This window comes from Fundulus heteroclitus, chromosome 19 (genome assembly GCF_011125445.2).
Source record: "Fundulus heteroclitus isolate FHET01 chromosome 19, MU-UCD_Fhet_4.1, whole genome shotgun sequence".
NCBI classification, from domain to species: domain Eukaryota; kingdom Metazoa; phylum Chordata; class Actinopteri; order Cyprinodontiformes; family Fundulidae; genus Fundulus; species Fundulus heteroclitus.
The window spans coordinates 28,391,635-28,416,599 of record NC_046379.1 but is presented as its reverse complement, the minus strand read 5'-3'; the positions used below and the strand labels follow the sequence as shown (position 1 = coordinate 28,416,599).

Below are 24,965 nucleotides of genomic sequence, written 5' to 3'. Positions count from 1 at the left end.
GTGGGCTCTGTCGTTGGGTCAGCTCCTTTAGAATTGACCAATCAGAAGAAAGGTGACAGATCCGTTCCGCCAGAACTATAGTGTTCAGTGACACTGGTGCTCAACTTTGGCAAACTCTACTCCATCTGCTCCATGCTCATCTTCGACTCTGTCTCTGTTTTTTTTTCGGGGGCTTAGTGCATGCAGGCGCAGAAGAACCTGTAAGAAAAAAAGAAATCAAAGAGATATAAATGCATCTATAAGTAAAAGGAAACCATACAAAAACTAAAAACATTCAAATAAAATGCAAATGCTTCAATAAATAATATGTTGGAAATAGAGAAAAAACTGTGATGATCAATAAAAATTCATGGAATAAATGGAATATTTTAAACAAAGACATATTGATAAAAAATAAAATTATTTCTCATTTTTAAAAATGAATCATTCAGTACATCTTGGGTGTGTTGGTTTATTTGTTGGGGCATGTAGATATTTCTGCTTTTATTTCTAATTCTGTCAGTTTGGATACTTCATAGTACTGTCCCCTATGTTTTAGTTTTACCCTAATTACAAAAGTTAATGTGTTTTAAAGTTCAGGTTTTCATATTATGAATCTCGTTTTAATGCTGCTTATCTGAAAGAACCCTGTGCCTCTGAAAAATGTCCCAGCCGTATTGAAAATATCAAGTATAGAGTATTTTTCTTCATCCCAGTGTCGTGTTTGAAATTGTAGTATCGGACTCTAATGCAGTGTGATTAATGTGGTGCTTGTTGGATTTAAGGACTTGGGAATCTTTGAAAAGCAGTGGAGTAGCTTCTTCTCCAGCATCGACCTCGAGAGTCATCTCTCCATCTTGGATCTCTCTGAGGCACAGGCAGGAGAGGTTTGTAAATCAGCACTTCGTTCTATTAAATCTTCTAATGACAATGAACTGCCGTTTAGCCAAGTGTTTGCAGGAAATGCTAGTATACAGTTATAAAAGGTAAAAAATTATTTTTATTTAACACATTTCCTCTGACTGGAGGTAATATATAACTCAGTCAGAGTTCCAGCTTGAATCGACTCTTCTTTATATTGCAGATAACATTTTGCAAAACAAAAACATCTGAGTCATGTGGAAAGAACAGCTTTTTAATAATGTTCAGAGGGTATCATACTTTGCAGTTTGTCATTAATTACAAGCCTTTTAACTTTTCACCTCCAGTAGTTGTGTCAAGCATTGACAACCAAAAATCTGAGCTCTAACCTCCTTGTTCATTCTACACTTTGTAAAAGATGAATTAATTAAAGATGTTTGGCATGTCAGTACCAGTATACCTGTATGATATAAAAGGCCTTATCCTCCATTCACAGGCTTTCCGTACTTTTTATTCTCACGGGCTGATTTCTAACAACATCTCAGATAAAAGGTATCTTTTATTACATTTTCTAAATACTAAATATTCAGCTCATCTGTGCTCCTATAATGTAATTGATGGGGAAAATGGTTTTGTTTTCTTGTCAGTAAAAGTCGGCAGCCCTTTGTGCTCTTTGGAAAGCACTCTTCCTCAGAGGATCTGGAGAACATTTCGTTCAACTTTCCTTCAGAGAGTCATCAGGTTCGCAACACAGGGCCTCAAGGTTCTACAGCCAAACACATGGTGAGTAGCAGCAGTGTGGAAAATCACTGCAAGCCAACACTGTGATTACTGGGATTCCTAATCAGTTGGACACTTGTTCAGCTTAGAAGATATAACCAAAATCCAGCATTTAAAACCACATTACAGTTTTTATTGGTTGTTTTGACCTGTTTGAAGAAACTGGCAACCTCTCAGTTTTCAGCATCACCACCTCAGCAGAGCATTGCTTTAGCTGTGGTAGCCAAACAGAAACCATATGTTCCAAGCTCTTAGAAACTTCTTGATCAGAATGAAATCACTGAAGCACCTGATTGACACTTCTTTACACATTTTTTCAATTTGCAGTCAGTTTGCAGGCTTTACGTAAAAGGTGCCATGTTGTGTGTTGTTCTTTGCAAGCATGGATGGTCTAAGGCAGATGAGAGTCAGAGTAAGAGGTAGACAGGTCAGGGGAAGAAGATTATGAGGAAGAGGAATCTGTGTGCGAGGTGAAGGTGTAGCTGGAAGGGCTTAAGTTACAGATGAAATGTAGGCAACTATGATTGATCATGTGGTAAATCATGGCCTTTCACTTAGAGGGGCAGGACAAAGAGTCCAACCTTTTCTCAATAGAAACACGGTTGCTTCCATTGTAAGAATTTTTCGACTAGAGAACAGGTATTGCTGCTATACAGTACATCTCTATCTATTCCTATAGAGAAATTCTTTAGTGCATTTAGTGCATGGAGATGGAAAGTAAATGATCACTGCCCCTATGAGCAGATGCCCTTGCTCAATGCAACAACAAATTTGACTGCAAATGACACTGACATGTAAGCTGCGTACAGTCATTGGCTATAATGACCAGCATTGCTGCATTGATTCACATTTAGTGCAGTATTTTGTATTTTGTTGCCCCTTGTGTAATGAATGATTGGAAGGGCTCAAACATTTGTGTGCAGGTTGTGTTGTTTGAGGGCAAAGTTTGCGTTTGGTTCATATTTTAAATGTTTTGGCAGAGTTGGAGCCTTTTGCAAACAAAATGTGTAATTTTGACCATTGTTGCCACTGTTTAGACCTCTGCGTTAACTGTTTTGAAAAAATGTGGGTTTTGAGTTGACTGCTGCGTCAAAGCAACCAATAAAAACTGTAATTTATCATCTGACCAAATCATATTAATGAAATAAGAGAAAAAGAGACTGCAGCACCATCTGGTGACGTAGTATGGAACAACAAGGTGTGTTGCACATTTCCTAAACACTTTCTGTCATTGCACACAAATAATTGCTGATGCTAGTTCTAAAGCTTCTAATGCGCTGCTAGTCTGACCTGCCTCTGCCTTATGTTTGAAACAAAACTGTTTCTCTCCTAGATTCTACAGTGTGTGGCTCCCAAAGGACCTTTAGCCTGTTCACGAACATATTTCTTTGGGACTACTCATACCCCATATCTTGGTGAGGTTCACTTAATGAAATAAGCAAGTCTTTTAGTTAATATTCATGAAATGCATATTTTTAAAAGATTTATGGATTTTCTTGTATTTAAGTGAAGATTAGTCTGTGAAGTGAAGCGAGTCTTTTTATAAACTGCTTCAATACCGAACGTTTTTATGAATCTAGAGGTTTAATCAGGACCGTCACTCAAAAGAGTGGACCAGGGCCCATTTGCAGACCCTGACTGCACTTTAAGAATGGTACAAATACAGATAATCAGCACAGAGGGTTGATATGGATGTGGACCATTTCTTTTTAATTTGGGCAAAATTAGTACGAACTAAAATCTTTATACTATGGAAAATGCCAGGTACAATGCAAGGTGTTGGTCTCTAACCACATGTAAATGGAACCACATCTATGGTGGGATTTTTAATCAAATCCGTCTTTGGCACCGCCAAATCTTAATTTCTTAAACTTGACTCATTATAGATAGTGTTTTCAAAGAAAGTCTGTCTCCAAATCCTGTTCTTTTTTTTTCCTTATGGAACCCTAAAGGAATAAGGCAAATATGTAAAATCTTCTAAGTTTTACATCTTCTGTTAACTTGTTGCTGTTCTATAAAATAATCTCACTACTTTATCTGATGAGTTATTTTATTTTTTATTTTTTATTAGATAAAAACAAACAAAAACACATTATAACTTTTTGTAATATTTTTTTTAAATATATACTCCAAGTACGAAAAGTATTGACATCACTGAATTAAATCATCACAGAAAACTGCCAGAGAGTATTATGTTGCTTTTTTTATATATATATATATAGAGCTAATATGCAGTGTCTTACAAATGTATTCATACCCCTTATTTTTTCAACATTTTGTCACATACAAACACAGACGTGAGATTTAGAGCTGGCCAACTCTAAGTAGCATACCGGTATATATGTGAAAGGGGGGAAAAATATTTGTGATTTTAACTGTTTTTCACAGATAGTTTCAAAGAGTGGAGTATGCTTTTTATTCAGCCCAATTTACGCCACAGATGCCACTAAAGGCTGCTCCACACAGCAAGGTTTTAAATTAGTCGGCCGATTTTCAAAGCCTGAGAGACGCCACACGCAACAACAAACATTTTTAGATATAACAGGTCACATGGCACGCATAACACACCACACACAGACAGATTTCACTCAGGAGCATTCAGATGTCAGACGGGAAATCTTGCAAAACCTCTAAAGATTAAACACAAGTTCAGGCTAATTAAAAATAGACGACAGGGAAGAATAATGGGGATAATTTGTGGACTCATTTTAACAGAGAAAAAACATAACAACAAGAAAAGGCACTGGTTAAAGGAGTGGAGACAGTGCAACCAGGTGTTTTTGGGTTTTTGTTTAAGGGTTTCCCCTCACCTCTCTTTCTAATTGGCTACACATCACATTTAACAGGCTGCCTGCTCATTTGTCCTCGGATAACCGCCCACTCTAGGATATCGGGGCAAGACAATCCAACTTGCTGAAAATCCTTCAGGTCGGAGCGGTCCCAACGTTCTACCGAGTAGACCACATCACTCTTAACACACCGCACTTAGCAAGAACATCTCTTAAGATTATCTTTAGAGCCGTGCCGACAGTCAGCATCTGTCAGAAGGGGAGATCGGGCCATGGGAACCAGCCTTACATGAAATCTTGAGCAGCAAATTCCCTTCAGAACTCCCCTCATTGGTAGATGAAGTCCACTTCTATGTAAATTAATTTCAGTATAAATCCAGCAGTTCTGCAAAGGACTTGGAGATTTGCTAGAGAACATTAGAGAACAAAAAGCATTGTGAAGGCTGAGGAACAAATGTTTAAAGTAGGGTGTGGCTATAAAATAAAATCTCATGGATTGGACACTGATAAATCCAGGGTACACCCTGGACAGGTCACCAGTCTGTCGCAGCCTTCTAATCCACTAAAACCCAATCACCCTGAATAAAGTGTTGTTTTGGCCACATTAATGTGAGTGAAGTGATATGACGGCGTACGGCGCTGCTAATTTAGACACGGAGCGTTCATATACTATATTGATCAACTTTTCTATGTTATTCCTGGACACATTTGAATTTAAAAGGTGATACAATCAGCCCAGCAGAAATGTTATTTTGCTCACCTTGTTCTGTCTCTACTCTCTTCCTCTGTGGGCTATTACCTACAGGGCAGCCCACCTGAGCCTGACCGCCTCCTCGGTTTCCAGATTAGATAGCAACATAAAGATGAAGATTAGACACAATAAACGTGTGAAAACCTTGACATTTTAGTCCATCCTTAACGTCCGTCTGGATCTTTCTTTTCTGTCGGGAACTTGTGAAGAGTGAACGGAGGTTTACTACAGCATTTCTGTTTTCTGTCTTTGGGTGAACTCAGTGGAGCCTTGCAATCATGTTTTTTCCGCCACGGTTAAATCCAATAAAGTTCATATTACAGCTATTGAACGTGGCCCATAGTGCACTGGTCATTGTAGGCACGCTTATTAAGACCAAAGCCTGTGAGCCTTATGTTCACGTCCGCTACCTGCACTCCACATAAATTAGTGACACCGGGGTTTGTTTGGTAGCCAGAATTTTCGGACGTGTATGCGCATCGCATATGAGCAATTCACTTTTATTCTTTTTAGCACATGCAGTATTCCATTCACATAGCAATGTTTTCCCCACAGGAATTCAGACGACAGAGCAAAAGAAAACAGAAGTCTTGTGAGTGTTTTTTATTTTTCTCTTTATAGATCTTCCTGTTGTCTTTTGTTGTTTATTTCAGAATGTAAAAATGCTGAGTTTCGGCTCTTTTCTTCTTTTGTTTTCAGAGTTTTGTCACAGATTTATTCTGCTGCTGTTCAAGGAGTCCTGTCTGGAATAAAATGCTACTGTAGTACTTCTAGTTTCACTAAGGCAAGTAGAAACTGCCCTGCTTTTCCATGTTGTGCTTTAGAAAATGAACAGTTTCTCATCAAAACAATCGGTTTTAGGCTAAAGATGTTGCTGTGAACACGTTTTTTCTGACCTTGGACTTGATGAATTTAGGCCACTATCGAGGTCATCTCAGGTAGGGATTTACCCGCATCACTTTTTTCCTGCAGCATCCTTTTTGGAATCCAAGACAAAATTCTTTGTTGCACATTTTTGGTCTGCAGGTCCAAATGTGAATTCAGCATTCAAGCTGCAAATAATCAAGGAATGTAAGTTTTCCAACCCTTTTTCCTGTCATTTTGGGATATCATGCCGGCCCGCTGACAATCCTTTAATTTTTATTTCGATCAAATCAATGTTTTCACAATATACTGTTTATAAATGTGCAACTTAGACTCTAATAAGCTCTTTTCCACCAATTGTCAGTGTAATTCCTCTGGCTGATGAAGACAGCCGTTATCTAGTCAAAACCGTAAGTTACAAAACCCATGTTTTCTGTAGTAGACTTTAGGACCTCAATGAAATAGCCTGTGTTTTTTATGCTTCTACTATTGTTACTTATTCTGCTTTCTTAAAGGCTTCCCTGATTGTCAGCGACATCCCAGACCTAGAGGAAAACAGGGGAGACTTTGGCACTGTGGTCTACTCTGAATCTTTTCTGGAGTCCAGCATCAACATTCAACAGAGAGGTACATTTTTGATTAGATTAGATTGAGTCTTATTAGAATAGATTACTGATTCAATCCACAAAGGAAATTTGATTTATATAATAAGGAATATGAATCCACAGGCCACAGTTAGCCGAAAAAGACAAAAGTCACAGTGGCACAGCAGAAACTAGTCTAAAAATAGCTCTGTTTCCTGCATCAAGCGTTGCATTTCTCATTCATCTTTTGCTTTTTTGCTTTGCTGATTATGTTTCTGTAGATGGCACTGTGTCCTCAGACAGCTGCTACACCATCCTGACTGCTAATGTTCCTCGCTACGCCTGCTGGCTGGTGCGTGTCATGATGAAAACACAGCCTTGTTTAATCTAAAATCTGGCAGCGATTTGTTTTTCTCTCGTGTATTTATATTAAAAAATAGCTTTTTTTTATTGTCCTGTTTATAGATGGAATCTGACGTCAAGCAGTCTGAACAAGCCCTGCATGTCGCTAAGGTTAGTAGAAGCTCGACATTATCGAGACACTTCCATTTTTTTCCCCCAGCCTTTCTTCACAATGTAAACTAACGTAGACAAGATAAAAACCTTGTGAAACATTGTGTTTCCCAAACAGAGCGAGGATGGTGGCTGTCTAGGAGGTTCTCTGACCGTAGCAGATTCTGCGTACGTGTTCTCCAGTGGCCATCTCTGCTCACCTGAGGAAGGTGAACCTCTTACACGAGTGCCAGAAGTTCAGACTCGGTTTATTCTTATATTATATATCAGTCCAGTTTTTCAAAGGAACTTATTTTCTGTCTCATGTATAACTGCAGGTAAAATCACTTTCTTCTCTGAGGGACTCCTGTTTATCCACTCCCAATTAGGATGCATCACTCTGACAAAGGATCACATCCGTAAAATCAGCTTTTATGCTCCAGTATGTATTTTTTATTGGTACATTTCCAATTGTCAATTACTTGTACCTTCTCTGGTTGCAAAAGTATTCACAACCATTAAACTTATTTTTAGATTGTGTCACATTAAATTTCTGTTCATCTAATTTTATGTGACAGGCCAACACAAATGGTGCCTAAGTGTAAAGTGAACGAAAACAAGCAAATGTTTGCTGTAAATAGTTTTAAAACTAAGGAAAATTATTTTCCTTTCATCTGACCATTATATACTATTTTGTGTATGTGTGTATATATATATATATATATATATATATATATATATATATATATATATATATATATATATATATATATATATATATATATATATATATATAAATAACAAAATGTGTTTTTTGAACTCAAGGATTTGGTGACCAAAGTGCAAGAGAGTGAACACTTTATCACAAGCCTGTTTTCTATGGGCTCCCTGATTCTCACGCTCATCTAATGTATGTTTCCTCATTTTACCAGGACTCCTGCGGTGTGGGTTCTCTGTTTGTGGAGTATGAGTCAAGCCTGCTGCCACACCTTCCGTTCCTTCTGCACAGCTCTGATCAGTGTCTGGTCTTTGCCCTGCAGCCTAGATCTAAGAGTTACAAGGCCTTCTTTGCCAAGGTGAGAAGTCAAGCCAGGGTCGTTTAATGCTGTCTGTGGGGCAAGAGACGTTGGATGTGATTCATCTTTATGTAAAACTGCAGATGTTGAACTCTTAAGGTTAATGAGTATGATCAAAGACAAAAAATCTGACTTAAAATCTGTTATCTGAGATTTTTCAGAATTCTCTAATCCTGAAGTCGTAGTGCAGTTATGTTCATTATAATACTTTCCAACAGCAGGAGAAAGCAAATCACTTAGTCATACCCAGATCTTTGTAGAACAGCTAGCATGTTGGGCAAAGTAATGCATTTTTTATACATACAACAATCACTCAGTCAGAATGGGTCATTTTAGTCGGCCATAATGTGGGGTTGTTGAAAATAAGTGGGTGATCGATCTTTGATCCGTTCTGCTCTCTGACCATGCAGCCAGCCCCTTTATCTGCACTGTGACTGTTATCTGTGGTGGGCCCCTTTGGGTCTACCGTTAGGGTGGTCAAGTGGTCTGCCTATTTATATACTTATTGAATCATTTAATTTTGTTAAATGATTCAGGCCGATTTAGCGTTCCTGCATTAGGAATGTATTGTAATCCTTTTTTATTCTAGAATTGCACTGCTGAAGCTACATGTTGGAGTAGCTATGTTGTTTTTATTCTGCAAATCTTTTTAAGGAACTTCAATTCTCCCCCCTCCTTTTTGTGGATCAAGAGTTGCCTTTTTTTAAATATTTTTCTCCATTTCCCTTTGACATTAATAAAGTGTTTTTGAATTTACATTTTATTGTGAACTTTCCTGTTTTCTACCTACCTGGCTCTGGATGGAGATCATTCAGCTTTTTTCCAGTAACAGGGAAATGTTCTGGACCTTTACCTTGTACGCTGATTTGAGATACAGATCATCTCATTAAACCGTCTCCCCTCCGCTGTTGTAGGTTCTGCCAGCATGGAAAAATCCTGAAACTGGACTCAGTTTGCAACTTGTGGACCAAGAACAGCTGTCCTTAAACCAAAGAAACATGTATGAAGGTTTTGTTTATCTTCTAGTTTTAGTCAAAATAAAATGATTGTTTAAAAATTGTTTAAAAGTTCGATAATTATATCAAAAGAAATTGCAATGTAGTATTTTTTTTTTTTCAGGCACGCCAGAGTTCAGAAGCTTCATGACAGTCAAGAACCGCCCGTTGCAAAACGCAAAGGCAGCCTTAAGACTTCCCACTCCAAGCTGCCAGGGCAGGAAATGTTAGTACTCACAGGGTGGCAAACTGAATCTTAGGGCCTCTGAGGTGGATCCTGCAAGTAATAAACCTTATGCTAGTATTGCTCAATCATTAATAAGTATGATCTAAATGGCATTAAAGCCTTTTTTATTTGTTTATACAGTTCTTACATTGTGCATTTACAGTAGGAGATAGAAGAACGTGCAATAAACATGTAGCTTAATGATGATGGTAACATAATGCAATTTCATCAGTATGACTAAATCATAGACATGAAAGCACTTTTTGTCTTATTTTGAGTTTTTCAGTACCTTGCAAAAGTTTAGTAACCCTTTTTTTGACATTTTGTCTCATTACATAGTTTAATGTAATTTATTTAAGCTTTATGGGATGGGCTGTAAGAAGTGAAGTGAAGAAAGGAAAGGTTTCAGGGTTTCAGTTTTTTGTTTTGTGTTTGTAGAATGACCTTTTGCTGTAAATCCAGCTGCAGGCCTTTAGGACGTGTCGAAAACAGCTTTGCACATGTAGGGACTGAAATTTGCGCCCATTCGTCTTTGCAAAAATAGCTGAATTTCAGATTGGATTAAATCAGTCTATGAAGAAAATCAATTTCCGTGTCTTGCCACAAATTCTCAGTTGCATTTAATTCTACATGAATATTTGTTCCAGAATTCTGTTGTAGCTCGTATTACAGGTTGTCTTGCTAGAAGGTGAACGTCTGCAGCATTTTTCTGGGTTTCCTTTCAGGATTGTGCTGTAACCAGCTCCATCCATCTTTCCATTAAGTTTAAGCTCATTGTTCTTGTTGAAGAAAAGCATCCCCACAGCATGATGCTGCCGCTACCATGTTTCCCATTAGGGATGTTGTGTTCAGGGTGATTTTGCGATGAAAGTAATTTGCATGTAGGCCACAAAGTTACATTTTGGTGTGACCTAAGCACTTTCTTTCATTTTTGCTGTTGTGTTAACAGCTTTTCCCACCTGAGCTGTAGATCTCTGCATCACCTCCAGAGCTACCATAGGCCTCATGTATTAATACAGTGCAATCAAACAAAACACTGTGATAAGGTTGAATGACTTCTAAGCTGCCTTGTGATGGACTGGCGACCTGTCCAGGGTGTACCCCGTCGCCCCACCGCAACCCTGCAAGGATAAATGTGTATAGACGATGAATGGATGGAGTTCTAAGGGCAATTGGCCGCACCAGATTTTATTGCGGCTTTTAGATTTCAGGTTTTTATTTAGAAACATTTGAAAACCATGTATCATTTTTCCTTTCACTTCACAGTTATGCGGTACTTTTCTTCTGGTTTGTCACATAAAATCCCAATACAGTGTGATTTACTTTTGCAAGTCACTGAAGCTCTTTCGTGGTGTTGTTATACCTCATACCCCTCAGCCGAAATTTCCACCTGGGATCCCCACCTGGGATTCAGCAGTGATAAGTTAATCACTCTCCTTTGCATAATTCAGCCTTAAATGATCTCTGGATTCGCAGTAATGAAAAAAGCTTTATCAGTAGGCCTGTGTCTATATCTAAAGGCTAAACCAGATCTTAATCTGGTAAGGAACTTGCTTAGGCATAATTTAAATTAAAAGTCTGTCTTTTGTTAAAAATGTATGATAACAGCACTATTTCTTTTTTTTTTTTGCCTATGAGCTTATGCTGATGCAGACTGTGGTTTGACCTCTACCAGGTTTCTTCAACACTTTGCTTTAAGCAGCATCAGTCAGGAGCCCATTCTGTACGACCACCTGGAGGCGCTGTTCCCCTCTGCAGAGCTTAGGAACAAAACCCATCAGAAGGGATGCAAGGTGAGAACCCTGACATAATGTTTGGTGAATTTCGATCATTAAAAAAAAATATCTTTACACTAACAGCACTTTCCTCAGTTACCTCTTTGATTTCCTGTTTCTAATTATTATAAATCCAAACCAATTAAAACAATCTTTTAATCAATTGAAAGGTTACCATTAACATAATCACCGGACTACCAGGAAGCCACAAGAGCACCCTTTGTAACTTTTTAGTGGACCAGAACAAGGATGTCGGAAGGTAAGCCATTTTTCCATAGATAAACGACCACAGCAGATACACCGCTTACAACCAAAACAAACACAATACAAATGTCTCTATTCATTACACACATAGGTGGGTGGTGTATGAACCTGACAGCTTCTCAGTCTCACACCTCCAGCAGTATTTGTCGAGCTTCCTAGAGAGCCAAAGAGAACGAGTTAAGCCTCGCCTGTTGCTGCTTACACCCGGGTAAGAAAAAAGATCCGATCCGAAAGAAACCGATCCAGCAAAACGGGAGAAAACGCTGCTTGTATCACTTCTATTTTAATTGCTGTTACAGAAAGAATTATTGTTTTTTTTTTTTTGGTGAATATTTTCTTTTATAATTGACTCTTAAGGAAGATTTGACATACTGGATTTATTTTCTCCCGGTTTAGATACACAGATGTTTTGGATGTTGTCCAGGCGGTGCTCTTCCATCCAGATCCAGATGTCCAAGGCTGTTTCACCGTTGGTGCTGTCACTGCCTGCGTGAACCCACTCGCGTCGTGCATGGAACATCGGTAAGGTTTCAGGGACACAATTCTGCTACGATTAGAAAGTAGCCACTGGAGCCCGAATTTTCACATCATTACAATATTCCATCATTTTCTATCCACCTACAAGTAGGGATGGGAATCCTTAAGGACTTAACGATACTACTACTCCTTAATGATACTCCTTATCGTTCCAATACTTTATCAATACCTTTTTTTGTTTTGTTTTTTTAATAAAAAAAAGGGTGAAAACACAATGACAGACAAGACTTAAATAAAAGGTATGTTGTATAATTGTAGATATTACTAAAGAAACTGCCCTGTCCAAAAGAGAAGACGTTGCCTTTGGGCCGTCTAGGAGCCCCATATTAAATGTGCAAATAATTTTTACACTACACATGCATTTCTTGTTTGTTTTAAACATGATTAGAACGTGGTGCACTTATTAAATGCAAGAATGAATGCAAACATATGTCAAAGCTTCATGCGTTTGCTTTGCGTGCATACATACATACATGCTAGCTAGCTAGCTGCTGGATGTGATTCAGAGGCAGAGCTTGTTGCTGCACTCGGGCGGTTGAACACTTTGCACTTTTCTGTTTGTATGCGGTGCACATTCGTGAGGTGTTTTGTCAAATGACTTGTGTTCCCGCCTTCGCAAGTAAAGCTGGTATTGCAGTGCGTGCGTTGTGGACAACTATTTTGGAAATGTAAAGCCAAACTTTAGACCTTTTTTGCGGTCTGCCATTGTACCTTTATCAGCGAGCCGGGCACCTTTCCTTATGTTGGATGAGCTAGCAAGGCGAACAAGTGAGAGCCGAACGTTAACCCCCCCCAACAGTCCCCCCTGCAGGTGTACATCGTAAGGAGGAGGGATTGGTAACAAAATGATGTTTGAGTTGGAGCCTTCATGAAAAGTAGAATATGTCCTTAAGCCCCACATACCTGAGTGGAATCCGCGCCACTGACAGTATGAGCACAATCTGCGGTGTGCCACAGAGTTCACCGTGCCCAATACCGTTAAGAGGACCGATAAGGCTAAAGCTTGTCGGCCCACAAAAACCACCACATGTGGCCCCGGGGCCGTTTTGATTCCGGGTTTCGGTACCCATCCCGACCTACAAGCCAGTAGTTTCATTTCCAGCTTCTACTCAGCAATATGGTTCTTGAAGAAAAAGGTATTGCTAAAAAAAGAACACCCATACCTAGACAACCATGGCCCTGCAGAAGTACCTATGTACATTAGGTTTTTTTTATGTTTTAGAACATTATAACCACAATTTTCTTTGGATTTTCTGTGATAAACTAACAGAAAGTAATGCATCATTTTCTAGTGAAAGGGAAATGATGAATGATCTTTACATTTGTTATAAATAAATTTGTGAAAATGGGTCTCCATTTTTTTTTCAGCCCCTTAGAGTTAATACTTTGCAGAAAACCTCTTTTACTGCAGTTACAGCTCTTTTGAGGGCATGTGTCTGCTGGCTTTGCTAATGAATATTCAGTCCATTCTTCTTTGCAAATCATCTAAAGCTGAGTCAGATTGGATGGAGAACAGCAACCCTAAACACCAGTTTTTAAATGGATTTTGGTCTGGATTCCAACACTTGAAAATGCATTCTAAACAATTTCATCGTAGCTGTGATTGTATGTTTACGGTTGTTATTCTACTTAAAATTGCGCCTCCAGGCCCCAGTCTCAGGAATTTCACCACCTCTGACAGGTTTTCTTTCAGGAATGTCCTTTGTTGGTTCAATCCACCTTCCCATCACCTCTGAGCTTCCCTGTCCCTCCCTGATTGATGGCAGCATCCCTACAGCATGATGCTGGCATCTTTCACTATAGGAGTGGTGTGTTCTTGATATTCCGTGTTGATTTTCCTCATCGCAGCATTTTGCTATTCTACATGTTTGCTATGTCTTCTCCATAGCTTTTGGCAAACCGTAAACAAACTATTCTAATGTTGTTTTTTTACCACTTGTCACAGACAGATGGACCCTACTTGTGTTGTAAATCAAGAAAATAATTTTCCTTTCGCTTCACAAATTTGTGCCTCTCTGTGTTGGTCTCTGAAGTTAAAGCTCATTAAATACATGTATGATTTCATGAACATTTCAAGGGTTGGGAATTGTTTTTGCCAGGCACTGTTTTCTGGCTTTTTGTGCAAAGTCATAACAGTTAAGCTAAAACAAATCAGTATTTGTGCTTTCAAGTAACATTTTAGACAAGAAGATTAAAGATTGGACTGTATTGCTGATAAATTTGTTAGATCACAGGATGCTTCCCGAACAGGGTTACATGACACTTTGAGCTATTAAAGCTAGAGGCTGGACCTTTTTTTTTCTTTTTCTTTTTTATCAGAGAGGATCAGCCCTGCATTTAATTTCACTCTACTTTTGTTCCTGGCTTTAGATGCAGCTTACAGTGCTTCTCGCTGCTGTAGTTTGATAGAGCTGTTACACACAACATGACATTGCACTCTAACTATTAGGAGGCTTTTGACTGCAGGACCAAGACCCCTATACTTAACATAAAGATTAGTTCAGTCTCTATACGTTTTACAGGATGTTTTTCTTTCTTTTTTTGTGCGTCCTGATCTAGAAGCTTTGGCGAACTGTTGGGGTCTGGTTGCTTTTTAGCGATGGCGGCGAATTTGCTCGACAAAAGTTGGAAAATTAGATATTCCTCCTAGTTAACAATTGCCCTATTTAAAACGAGGCACAGATGACAAAGGACCTAAGAAAAAAGGGTCAGAGGAACCAGAGAAATGACAGAAATGTTGAATCTAAATAATATAACACTACTGTTTTTAAAACTCTCAATGGCACAATTGGTCCGTTGGTAAAAAAAAAAAAAAAAAACTTGGATAATTTATTTTGATAGGAATTGTAAATAAACCTCATCATAAAGCCTGTTGCCAAAAATTGCATACAGTGCCATGTAAACACCCTCTTCCCCACCCCCCTGTATTTTTCATGATTTGTTTCCTCATAACCTGGAATGAAAATGGATGGTTTGAGTTTGCAGATGTGATTTTTTTATTTATTTTTTTGTGAGGCATACATTAGCATGCATAACTGTGTCATCATCCCCCATTAGCCACGATTAAATCTTTTCTCTTAAACTAGTCAAGTGTTGCTTTAGCATTCTGCTTCTGGTCATTGTCCTGCTGGAAGCTGGACCTCTGTCCCAGTCTGAAATCCCAGGCGGACAGACAGGTTTTGCTCCAGAACATCCCTGTATTTCACACCATCCATCCAGGCCCCGTCCCTGCTGCTGAAAAACATCTGCACAGCATGATGCTGCCACCACCATGTTTTACTGTAAGGACGGTGTTCTTGAGGTGATGGGATGTGTTGGGTTTGCACCAGAATTAGCGTTTTCCTTAGTGGCCAAAAATGTAAATTTTGGTCCCATCTGACCAGAGCTCCTTCCTTCAAACTTTTGGGGAATTGCCCGCGTGCCTTTTGGCAAACTCAAATTATGCCGCCTTTATTCTAACACCAAGTAATGCCTTTCTTGGCCACTTTTCCATAAAGCCCCGCTCTTTATGGCTTATTGTTGTCCCATGAACACATCCTCCAGTCTGCTGTGGACCTCTGCAGCTCCTATAGGGTGACCTCTGGTCTCGGCGCCTGTCTGATTAATGCCCTCTTTGCCCGGTCTGTAATTTCTAGTGAGCGGACCTTTCTAGGCTGGTTTGTTGTGGTACCATGTGCTTTCCATTTGAAAGTGATGGATTTGATGGTGCTATGGGCTAACACCAAAGATGTGGATATTTTTTTTCTAACCCCACCCTGACTTGTACTTAACAATTTGTTTGGAGAGCTCCTTGGTCTTCCTGGTGTGTTGCCTATTGCTTAGTGGTGCTGCAGCCTCTAAGGCCTCTCAGAAAAGGTCATGTGACAATTAGATTGCACACAGGTGGACTTCATTTCACCATTTATGAGACTTTTGAAGACTTTTCAGGGGCTTCATAGCAAAGGGGGTAGATACATACACACATCCCAATTTTCAGTTTCCAGCTCTGCTTAGGCCCGACCTCTTTTTCAACCCTTCAGCGTAGTTCTTTAATCCCCCAGATCCACATTTGTAATCAACGCACTCTTCCGAATGAAGCTCATCAGTCAGACATGATCTCTTCTTTTTGATGGATAAAAGCAGTTCATTACATCGAGACAGCAAAGATAAATGACCTTCTAATTACCGAGCCTTTTAGCCTGCGGGGTGTCTAAGAGCTTTTTGTGGTGGTAGCCGGAACACTTGGCCAACCAGAAATGAATTTCTATGACTCAGATTGGACTGAAAGCCAAGGCTAAATTATGATAATAAAATATGCGATTATGATTAAAGAAAGCTTTTACATTAGTCGGTAGCCCATCAAAATATTGATGTCATCCAAAAAGAAAATCCCTGTGATAGATAATCCACTCACGAACCGAGGTCAGTAACATGGAATTACTTGGTTTAGTCACAGAGATGTATTAGTATGTCTGCCGGTCGGTTCCTGCTTTGTGAAGTGACTTGTGAATTTAACCCGAGTTCTTCTGTCTCTTGTCTTTCACTTCAGGTTTGCTTTCCCCAAGCTGTTGGAACAGTGCAGTCAAGGTTAGTCCTGCTGTGTTCAACAACAACAAGAAAGATTATGGTTGAGCACAGTATGAAAATACTCCCATGCCCTTTTTTTTGTCTTTTCTTCAAAATTTGTTATGACGTGTGATATTTTCCAAGTCACCGAAAGGAATAAAAGTGTCACTTAAGATTTTTTTTCTTTTCCCAAAAAGAACAAAGCAACAAAAAATGGCAGTAAATCAAACGTAGTGTAAAATAAGGCATTTCAGTCGTGGCAAGACAGGCAGGCTTTTGTATTTTCAGGAAAGAGATCCATATTCCTGTTGAGTTCCCGTTTTCACTGTGCTGTGTTGTATGCAAGGTATTGTGAGTACAGTGGTGTTCACGGGGCTGACAGCAGAGGAGAAGCACCCTCTCATGCAGCATGTTCAGCAGTTGGTACGCTCCGCTAACCCCACCGCTGCCTTCATACTGGCAGAAAGAGGAGCTGTCACCAGGTAGGCGCCCACAGAATCATGATCAATGCTGCAAACAGTCGTTTGACTTCTTTTATCTTTGCCTAAAATATTCACCGGCTGCATTCTGTTCAGCTTTGTACGTCTATTTTTAAACCCGTTGGGTCAGAGTACCGCTCGTTTGGCACCAGAATGTAGTTCGTAATGAACATCCTGCAGCATTCTGCCTACTTTGGAGACGCAGCGCCTTGCTAAAGTATTTATACCCCATAAGGTTTTGTCATGTTACAACCACAAAGTGGGATGTGTTTTATTGGGCTTTTACGTGATAGATCAAAACACAATTGACGGTCATCTAATGGTTAATTTCTATTCAGGGCTCTTTTGCTCTGATACCCCTAAATGAAATGCAGTGCAGAATGTCGCCTCTGGAAGTCGGCAAATTTGTCAGTGGAGTCCACTCTTCAGTTCAATCTCTTTATAAATACCGCTGTTCAGTGGAGGCTTCAGAAGAACATTAATGTACAAACCCCATCGGGAAGACCGAGGAACGCATTAAACTCCTCCTGAACTTTAACCTAGACCTGTCTAAATGGGGAGTTAGGTTATAAAACTACATTAAAGGCTTTAGACTGCCCAATCTATCAGTCCTAATAGAAGGAATATGTCAGAACAGCAGACCTAAACCTGACATTCAGGTCAAGGAGGGCATTAGTCAGAGAAGCAGCCAAGAGGTTTATGGTAATTAGAGAGGAGCATCAGTGAGCCACAGCTTGGCTGGAAAAATCTGATAGCAGGGCAACTGTTAGTTTGCACTCCATAAATCTAGCCTTCATGGAAAACTAATAAGAAGAAATCTATCATTGGGAGAAAGTCAAAAGAAGTCCGACTTGGCATGGCAGACGGTGGTTGAGTCAGATGATCCTAAAACTGAACTGTTTGGACTATATGCCGTATACTTCAAGTCTGTGTTAGGTAAAAGACAGGACATCCCATTGAACACACATCTTTTCCATAAAACGTGGCGGTGGCAGCATCATGCTAATGGGAGGCCTTCCTTCAGCTGAGACTGCTTCCTCCAGCAGAGTCCATGGAAATATAAATGGAGCTAAATACAGGGCAGTCATGGAAGAAAGGCTGCAAAAGACTTAAGACAGTCCCCATGGGTTAACCTTTCCACAGGAAAGTATATCTATGTTAGAATTAAAGCTAGCTGAGACGCCGTGTACAGACCTAAAAATGCTGGGTTTTCACAGACACCATTAATTCAGACTGAGCTTGAAATATTTTTAAGAATGCTCTCTAGATGGGAAAAGCGGGTAAATGGTAGGACGTAAAGACACAGCGGTAATTTCAGACAATGGGGGTTGACTTGTGGAAGCCTAATAGAAATGCACACCACACTTTATTAGATTAATATTAGCTGAAAATTCAAAAAAAAAAAAAAGTGCATCATTTCCTCTCCATCTTCAGTTATGCGCTGTTTTGTCGACGTATTTTGTAAAATACATTTGTGGTTTTAATGTGACACACTTCAAATGCCCAAGGGGTGTGAATACATCTGCAAGGCACTGTAAGGCATGGCGTCTTTTTTTTTGTTCAGTGCTGCAATGATTTCTGCTGTAATTGTGTTGAAAGACGTGTTAAGCAACTGATCTCTACTGTTTCTTCCTCAATAAGGAATGAAGATGTGAGTCTGATATTGTCCGAGAGCAGCTTCGGCGAGACGCAGATGCTGAGAGCACGTTACGTCCTCTACCCTGGATGGTAAGACGTGTGTTTCCTGTCACCACGCTCAACATGTTGGCCGCTCAGCCACAGACTGATTCCTCCGACCCGCTTCCTTTTAGTTTAATTGCCACTCATCTGTCGTGGTGGGGGTATTGGCTGCTGATTGCTGGAAAAGGCCCTCAGGGCATCTTGTGTTCTGTCACCAGTAGCCTGCTGGCTGCACAGTAACAAGCAGTTGGCTGTGCAGTTGCCATGTACACACAGGGGGGGTCTCTTTTTCTTTGGACTCGGGCCAGTCAGCCCTCATGCCTCAGTGGTCAGCCTAATATGAACCTCTGCTAAACCCTCCCGTCAGATCATACACACACTATCTGGCCGGAGCCTTTTAATGTGCTTATCCGCAGGCAGTAATTTGTGTGCTCTGTTCGTGTTTGTGCATGTTGGGGATGAGTCACGCCGTTCCTAAGCTCATAAAGTAAGACAGGAAACTTTTTTTGGCTAAAAATGAGGGGGGGAAAAAAGAGCAGGTTTACTGTCACCGGCTACGGTTTTACCCGCAAATCATTAACACCGTTTTTCTTGAGAGCAACTGCTGCAGTAAACAGCTTCCCAGCTAAATATGAAATGTAGCCCGAACACATGACCTGCGCTAGCCCTAACTTTCTCACCATTTGTGAAATGTGCACACGTTGTGCGTTCCAGGTGCAAAGGACGCTTCTTCTCCGGTTCAGGGACCGTGGCCGTCACCCAGCAGCGTATAGCTTTCAGCCGGCCCCTAGAGAGGCCTCTGTTTGTCACCCGCTGTAAAGGTGAGATGGAAAAAAAAGCTGCCCAGCCCCTCCTTTTTACATTCTTGCATGTGACAGAAGTTCCAGATATGAGCTGGCAGGGCTTTGTTATTACATAAGCTGCCTTTTCCTCCACATATGGGAGCACCTGGCAGAGCGGTTTAGTCTGAGTGTTTATTGTAAAGTCACTTTTATTGCTCCAGAATGCTTAGTTTTTAGTAAATTGCTTATTGATATTTTTTGGATGATTTTTATGAATTGCCAAAACTAATTGGGAAAACTGTCTTGTTTTTTCTGCAGCAATCAAGTCATCATTGAAGTCCAGTCCGTTCAGAGGAAATGTTTATAACATTTGGGGGAAAGTCAGATTTTCTGGTAGGATTTTATTGAACTTTCTTTTTTAAATAATTAATGCATCACACATTTTGTTGACTGGGAACCTATCCAGATCAAATTCTGCATTCCAGAACCTTGCTTAAGAAACCCTTCACAAATATGATGTCTGTCCTTGATATAATTTGCCTGTCTCACTTCTGGTAACCATTACTAGCAAAAGTTGCGTCCTCAGCAGGCGAGAAGCTCCTGATGGTAGGAATACTGCTGAGTTGTTGTCTGGTGTGTAGAGTTCAACTCATAGTTTGTTGGTTTAGTTTCCTCCATGCATGTCCTACACTTTGAGTTTGAAGACTTGTGTTGAGTCGAGGCAGGAGAACGAGCACTGATGCCTGCAGGGAGATGCACAGCAGCCTCCCTGCATGCATCAGCACCTTAACCTTAGATGAGAAACTTCACTGAAATAATTAGGCGCACTGATGTTTAAAGCAGATTTTCTCAAAATCCAGAAAAGCTCAAAATGTTACAAACAGGCTGAAATATAGAGATACACACCAACTAATATCTGCACAGATCTCTCTGAGCAAGATGCAGACAGTGTTGTTTTTGGCAGCCATTTTTAATGTTAGTCTTTTGGATGAAAACACTTATCCGTTTTTGTGATACAATTGTTTTGGTCTAGTTTTAGTCAGTTTAATATATATATATATATATATATATATATATATATATATATATATATATATATATATATATATATATATATATATATATATATATATATATATAAAAAAGTGCACAATCTGTAAAGTTCTACAAGTATATACAAAACAATTAAATGTAGGTATCGGATCTAAAGCCTGGTTCACGCGGCAGGATAATCAACCCAATGATTAGCCCGAGAGACCCCGACTATCGGGGTGGCTCGTAAGATTGTCTTAAGCGATGTTCCTGCCGTGTGTGGGAGCCCCCCCACCAAAAAAAAATAAAAAAACACGCACCACACCTCTATATCCTAGTGCAGCAAACGTAGAGCCCCCCTGTTCATGCTGTCTCCATTCCTTTAACTAACGCCTTTTCTTTTTATGTTTTTTCTCTGTTAAAATCAGTCCGCAAACTGTCACCATTATTCTTCCTCGTCTTCCATGTTTATTTATTCTGAATTCCCGTTTGATCCTGAGAGGTTTCGCAAGATTTCCCAACTGACACCTGAATGATCCTGAGTGAAATCTGTTCGTGTGTGGCGTCCCATCAGACGCCGAGCACAACACATCACACTCGAACAGATTTCACTCAGGATCATTCAGGTGTCACATGGGAAATCTTGCGAAACCTCTCAGGATCAAACGGGAGTTCAGAATAAATAAACACAGAATTTTGGGATTTTGTATCATCTCTAAGTGATAATCATCATTATTACAAGAATAAAAGGACTTAAAATGCTTCACTCTATGTGTAATCAATCTATATGATGTTCGGGATTCACTTTCTCAAATATTGAACTTTTTCAATATTTCATAGTATACCTGTAGATGTAGCTTATTAGGAAATGTTCATAATAAATGCTCTATGAATGCTAAAGCATGAACACTGCTGGCGCTGCGAATCGCTGTCAGGGCAGGTGTTACGCAAGGTGTGTGAGACTTGAATATAAACTCTGCCATCTCCAAAACCTCTAGACTCAGATCGAACGGTGGATGTGCGCTATAATGCAGTTAGCGGGAGCCTGAGTATCGTCCCAGACAAGAGCGCCGACTCTCTGACCGCAGCCCCCAAAGAGACCAGCACGCCCTGCTTCCTGATCTTTGACGGTGTTGGTCTCACTCAGGAGGAGCTGAAGGTCTGGTTGAGACTGTGCACCAAACAGGTTGGTAATGTCCTCCACAGCTGCTTGACCTGTCAGAGTACAGTCTAAGGCTGATAAAGAGAGTGAAAGCTGTGTTGTTCTTTGATGTTTAAAGAGGCAGGCCAAGAAAACAAAGAAGACTGCAAACACCCTGTCAGCACAAGAAATCCAGAGCATACATGTGAGTGTATTGTATAGCTTTGGGTTTCCCAGCCTTTTGTCCTTGACCACTTGAATCAAAAGGCTACACCCACCTTCCTGCTCCCAGATAATCAGCACAGTGTTTTTTACACTCCTTTTTTTTTTTTTTTTAGAACAATCACATTATTACTTTCAGGAAAACAGAGAGGGACCAGTTGAAAACAAAAGCCCAGATGTGATGTTTGTGACAGAAAATTACAGGTCACCGTGCCGCTTAGGGCTTTCTGATAGGAGACTAAAACACAGTTGTTTGGTTGGTTGGTTTTAGGATTACTGTTGGACAGTCCTAACAATCCTGAAACGTAATGCTTATTTTATTTGTTCTACTTGAAACTGAATCATGTTATTGGTGAAAAAGCTAAACAATCTTTAATTCCATTTGAAAGTATGTTACCCTGCATACTTTTGCTCCATAAACGGGTTCTGAGCGGATGATTTCTGGTTCCTTTCTGGCATCTTGTCAGACATTTTTCTCCCCCTGTGGAGCAGTTAGAGCAGACACGGCACAGAAAAGCTCTGCGGTTTTGCAACACATCAGTCAGCCATCACTCAGATGGAGAAAAATATTTATTCACATTATTCCTTTCTTTTATATTTTTGTTTTAATGCAGGAAAAATCAGTCCATAAACGTTATAAAATTGTCACGTTACAACCACAAGCTTCATATATTTAGTTTGCATTTCATGCAATAGACAAAAACAAAGCAGTCCTTTATTTTTAAATGTCTTGCAAGGAGGAATCTCTCATGCATTTATCCCCCCACACACACACACACACAGTCCAAGTCAATATATTGTCGAATAATATTTTTTACTATTGCATCTAAAAGTCCTTGGGGGATATGTCTCCACTGACTTTGTACATCCAGAGAAAATTTAGCTTATTCGTTTTAGAAAAATCTCCCGAGTTCAGTCAGATGAACAGCAGTTTTTATGTCTTGCTACATATTCTCGCCTAGATTTGGGTGTGGAATTTGCCTTGGCCTTTATAACGTGAATATGCTTTGATCTGTGCCAACACACTGTAGCTCTGGGCTGAATGTTTACCCTCTGAAGGTAAAAGTCTATCAGGTTTCCCTCCAGGATTGCCCCGTAGTTGGCTCCATCTATCCTCCCATCAACTCTGACCAGCTTCTCTGCCTGCTGAAAAAATTGGATATTTTTCTACCGGTTTTTAAAAATCTAGTGACTAGGAACCCCATGTGCAGGCGTGCATAGATTAGCTACTAAAACATGGTGTACTCTGAATCACAAAAAGGCTCTATACACACAAAATCCAGATATAGAAAACTGTGCATACGCATTAATTTCCTTTGTACCTCCCGCCTTAACCTGGAATTGAGCATATGGCTTTAATTACGTATGCAAATGGTTAAAAATAAGTCCTTAATGTGTGATTCTCCTGACTGCACGGTCCAAATTCCTGTCTTCTTACGGGAAGAACAACGTCCTAAGATGCGAGTTGGAGAAGCTCCTAAATGGGTCGTGTATAAACAGAGACTGCTTATATTTTATGCTCATTATTAATTTTCCATTAATGATCTCTGCCATATATTGGACACGAGAGTGAGACTGCAGAATTTCAATCCTCGTGCACATGTTTATTCACATAACTGTTATAATCAGAGGCACTCTCGGGCTTAGTAGAACAGTCTTAAATTCTAGTTTAACCAACAAAAACAGAAAGCGACTCAGTCTTACCCTTTACGGGACACTACACCATAAAGACGAATGGAGTCTTTGCCCTTCCCACAGGTGCACAGTCTCAATGTCCATCAGTGGAAGTAATATTGAGACTGTTAAATAAATGTACTCTCCTAAACACCACCGATCCCACATAGTGCCAGCTTGTAATCACTTCCATACCATGCTGGTCTTTAGAATGAGCCAACCATGCAGGACACCCCACCACAGTGTTGGCTGAAAGCACTTCTGCATCACAACACCAGATTGGATGAAAGTCATGGATGTCCATGACTTCTTTCCACAAAGCTGACATGGCTAATCTCAGTCTGGACTGGCATGGTTCTAATCAGTCTGCTAGGTCCAGTTCAAATACTTAGGAACCCCAGCAGGGTCAGCAGCAGAGAGCAGACAGGTTGGGGCTCTGGGCCCCAAAAGTGGTCTACATCACCATAAAATCCTTTTGGTCAATAAATACACACTCTCTTCAGTGTAAAAACTGTCCAATACTACTACTAATAATAATAATATTAATAATAATAATCAAGCCATTGTTGTTATCCCTATAAAGAGCTGTTCCACGTCTCTGTGCACATGCTTTAAAAGGTGCTCCCGCTGTTACAAACCCAAGGATAGATGAATTGTCCACCATGTGTCTGGACCGCGCAGTTTTAACATCATCAGTTTCGCAGCATTCCCTCTAGGTGTCGTCAAAAGTGCCAAAAAGTCTAGAAATGTGTGTCGCACAGCTGCCGTTGAGCTCATTTCCACCGTCAGTTCATTGTTGACACATCCGGTTGTTTGCGTGCAAACAAAATTTTTTCTTTTTGCCCGTACTTCTTTACAGAAGGGAATGTGGTGGAACATGGAGATGTTTTCAGGATGATATCAGTGGTCGGTTTCTACCACGGTGTTCACCCTTTTGGTGAAAGTGTTAGATTTTGGTCTCATCTGACCAGAGTACGTTCTTCCACAGTTTAGCCTGTGTCTCTACATGGATTTGTTGTAAACTGTGAACAGGGTTTCTGTTGGCATTCTGTTAGCAGTAGGGTTTTTTCTCAACACTCTTCAACAAAGATCATATATCCTGATAGTTGTCCTGTCACCAGTCTGGCCCACTTGAGCCGTAGGTTTGCTGTTAGCTTTCCAGTACATGGACATTAGTTTGTTTATATCGCTGGTTATCGGTCTGTTTAAGTGGACGACTATATGCTGCTAGGATTACAGTTACCTTTCACTCCTTCTGTTTCCAAATGGTTTAGACTTCTCCACAACTTTATCTCTGAACTGGAATCTGTCTCTCTATTTTGGTGATGCTGTTTGTTCGCTAATGTTGTCGAAGAAACATTTCCCTCTTCCACAGAGCAGCTGGATTTATACTGGGAATAAATTACGGTACATGTGTATGTACTCTTTTCATCAGGT

The 24,965-nt window shown here is 40.0% G+C and overlaps 1 protein-coding gene across 1 annotated transcript in view; it reads left to right on the top strand.

Annotated features, from left to right (window-relative positions):
* c19h20orf194 (chromosome 19 C20orf194 homolog) overlaps positions 1-24,965 on the top strand; it is a 35,279-nt gene that overhangs the window by 6,119 nt on the left and 4,195 nt on the right. Inside the window, exons 8-35 of the mRNA XM_012872132.3 lie at positions 765-866; positions 1,337-1,392; positions 1,488-1,623; positions 2,954-3,035; positions 5,716-5,752; positions 5,860-5,944; positions 6,022-6,098; positions 6,187-6,231; positions 6,389-6,434; positions 6,540-6,651; positions 6,890-6,960; positions 7,074-7,121; positions 7,240-7,330; positions 7,439-7,542; positions 8,033-8,176; positions 9,091-9,176; positions 9,296-9,397; positions 11,073-11,190; positions 11,343-11,431; positions 11,528-11,644; positions 11,833-11,958; positions 16,502-16,539; positions 16,865-17,000; positions 18,639-18,725; positions 19,392-19,498; positions 19,778-19,852; positions 21,490-21,677; positions 21,772-21,837. Coding sequence (XP_012727586.2) covers positions 765-866; positions 1,337-1,392; positions 1,488-1,623; positions 2,954-3,035; positions 5,716-5,752; positions 5,860-5,944; positions 6,022-6,098; positions 6,187-6,231; positions 6,389-6,434; positions 6,540-6,651; positions 6,890-6,960; positions 7,074-7,121; positions 7,240-7,330; positions 7,439-7,542; positions 8,033-8,176; positions 9,091-9,176; positions 9,296-9,397; positions 11,073-11,190; positions 11,343-11,431; positions 11,528-11,644; positions 11,833-11,958; positions 16,502-16,539; positions 16,865-17,000; positions 18,639-18,725; positions 19,392-19,498; positions 19,778-19,852; positions 21,490-21,677; positions 21,772-21,837 — 2,571 coding nt within the window. The remainder of the gene's footprint in view (positions 1-764; positions 867-1,336; positions 1,393-1,487; positions 1,624-2,953; positions 3,036-5,715; positions 5,753-5,859; positions 5,945-6,021; positions 6,099-6,186; positions 6,232-6,388; positions 6,435-6,539; positions 6,652-6,889; positions 6,961-7,073; positions 7,122-7,239; positions 7,331-7,438; positions 7,543-8,032; positions 8,177-9,090; positions 9,177-9,295; positions 9,398-11,072; positions 11,191-11,342; positions 11,432-11,527; positions 11,645-11,832; positions 11,959-16,501; positions 16,540-16,864; positions 17,001-18,638; positions 18,726-19,391; positions 19,499-19,777; positions 19,853-21,489; positions 21,678-21,771; positions 21,838-24,965) is intronic.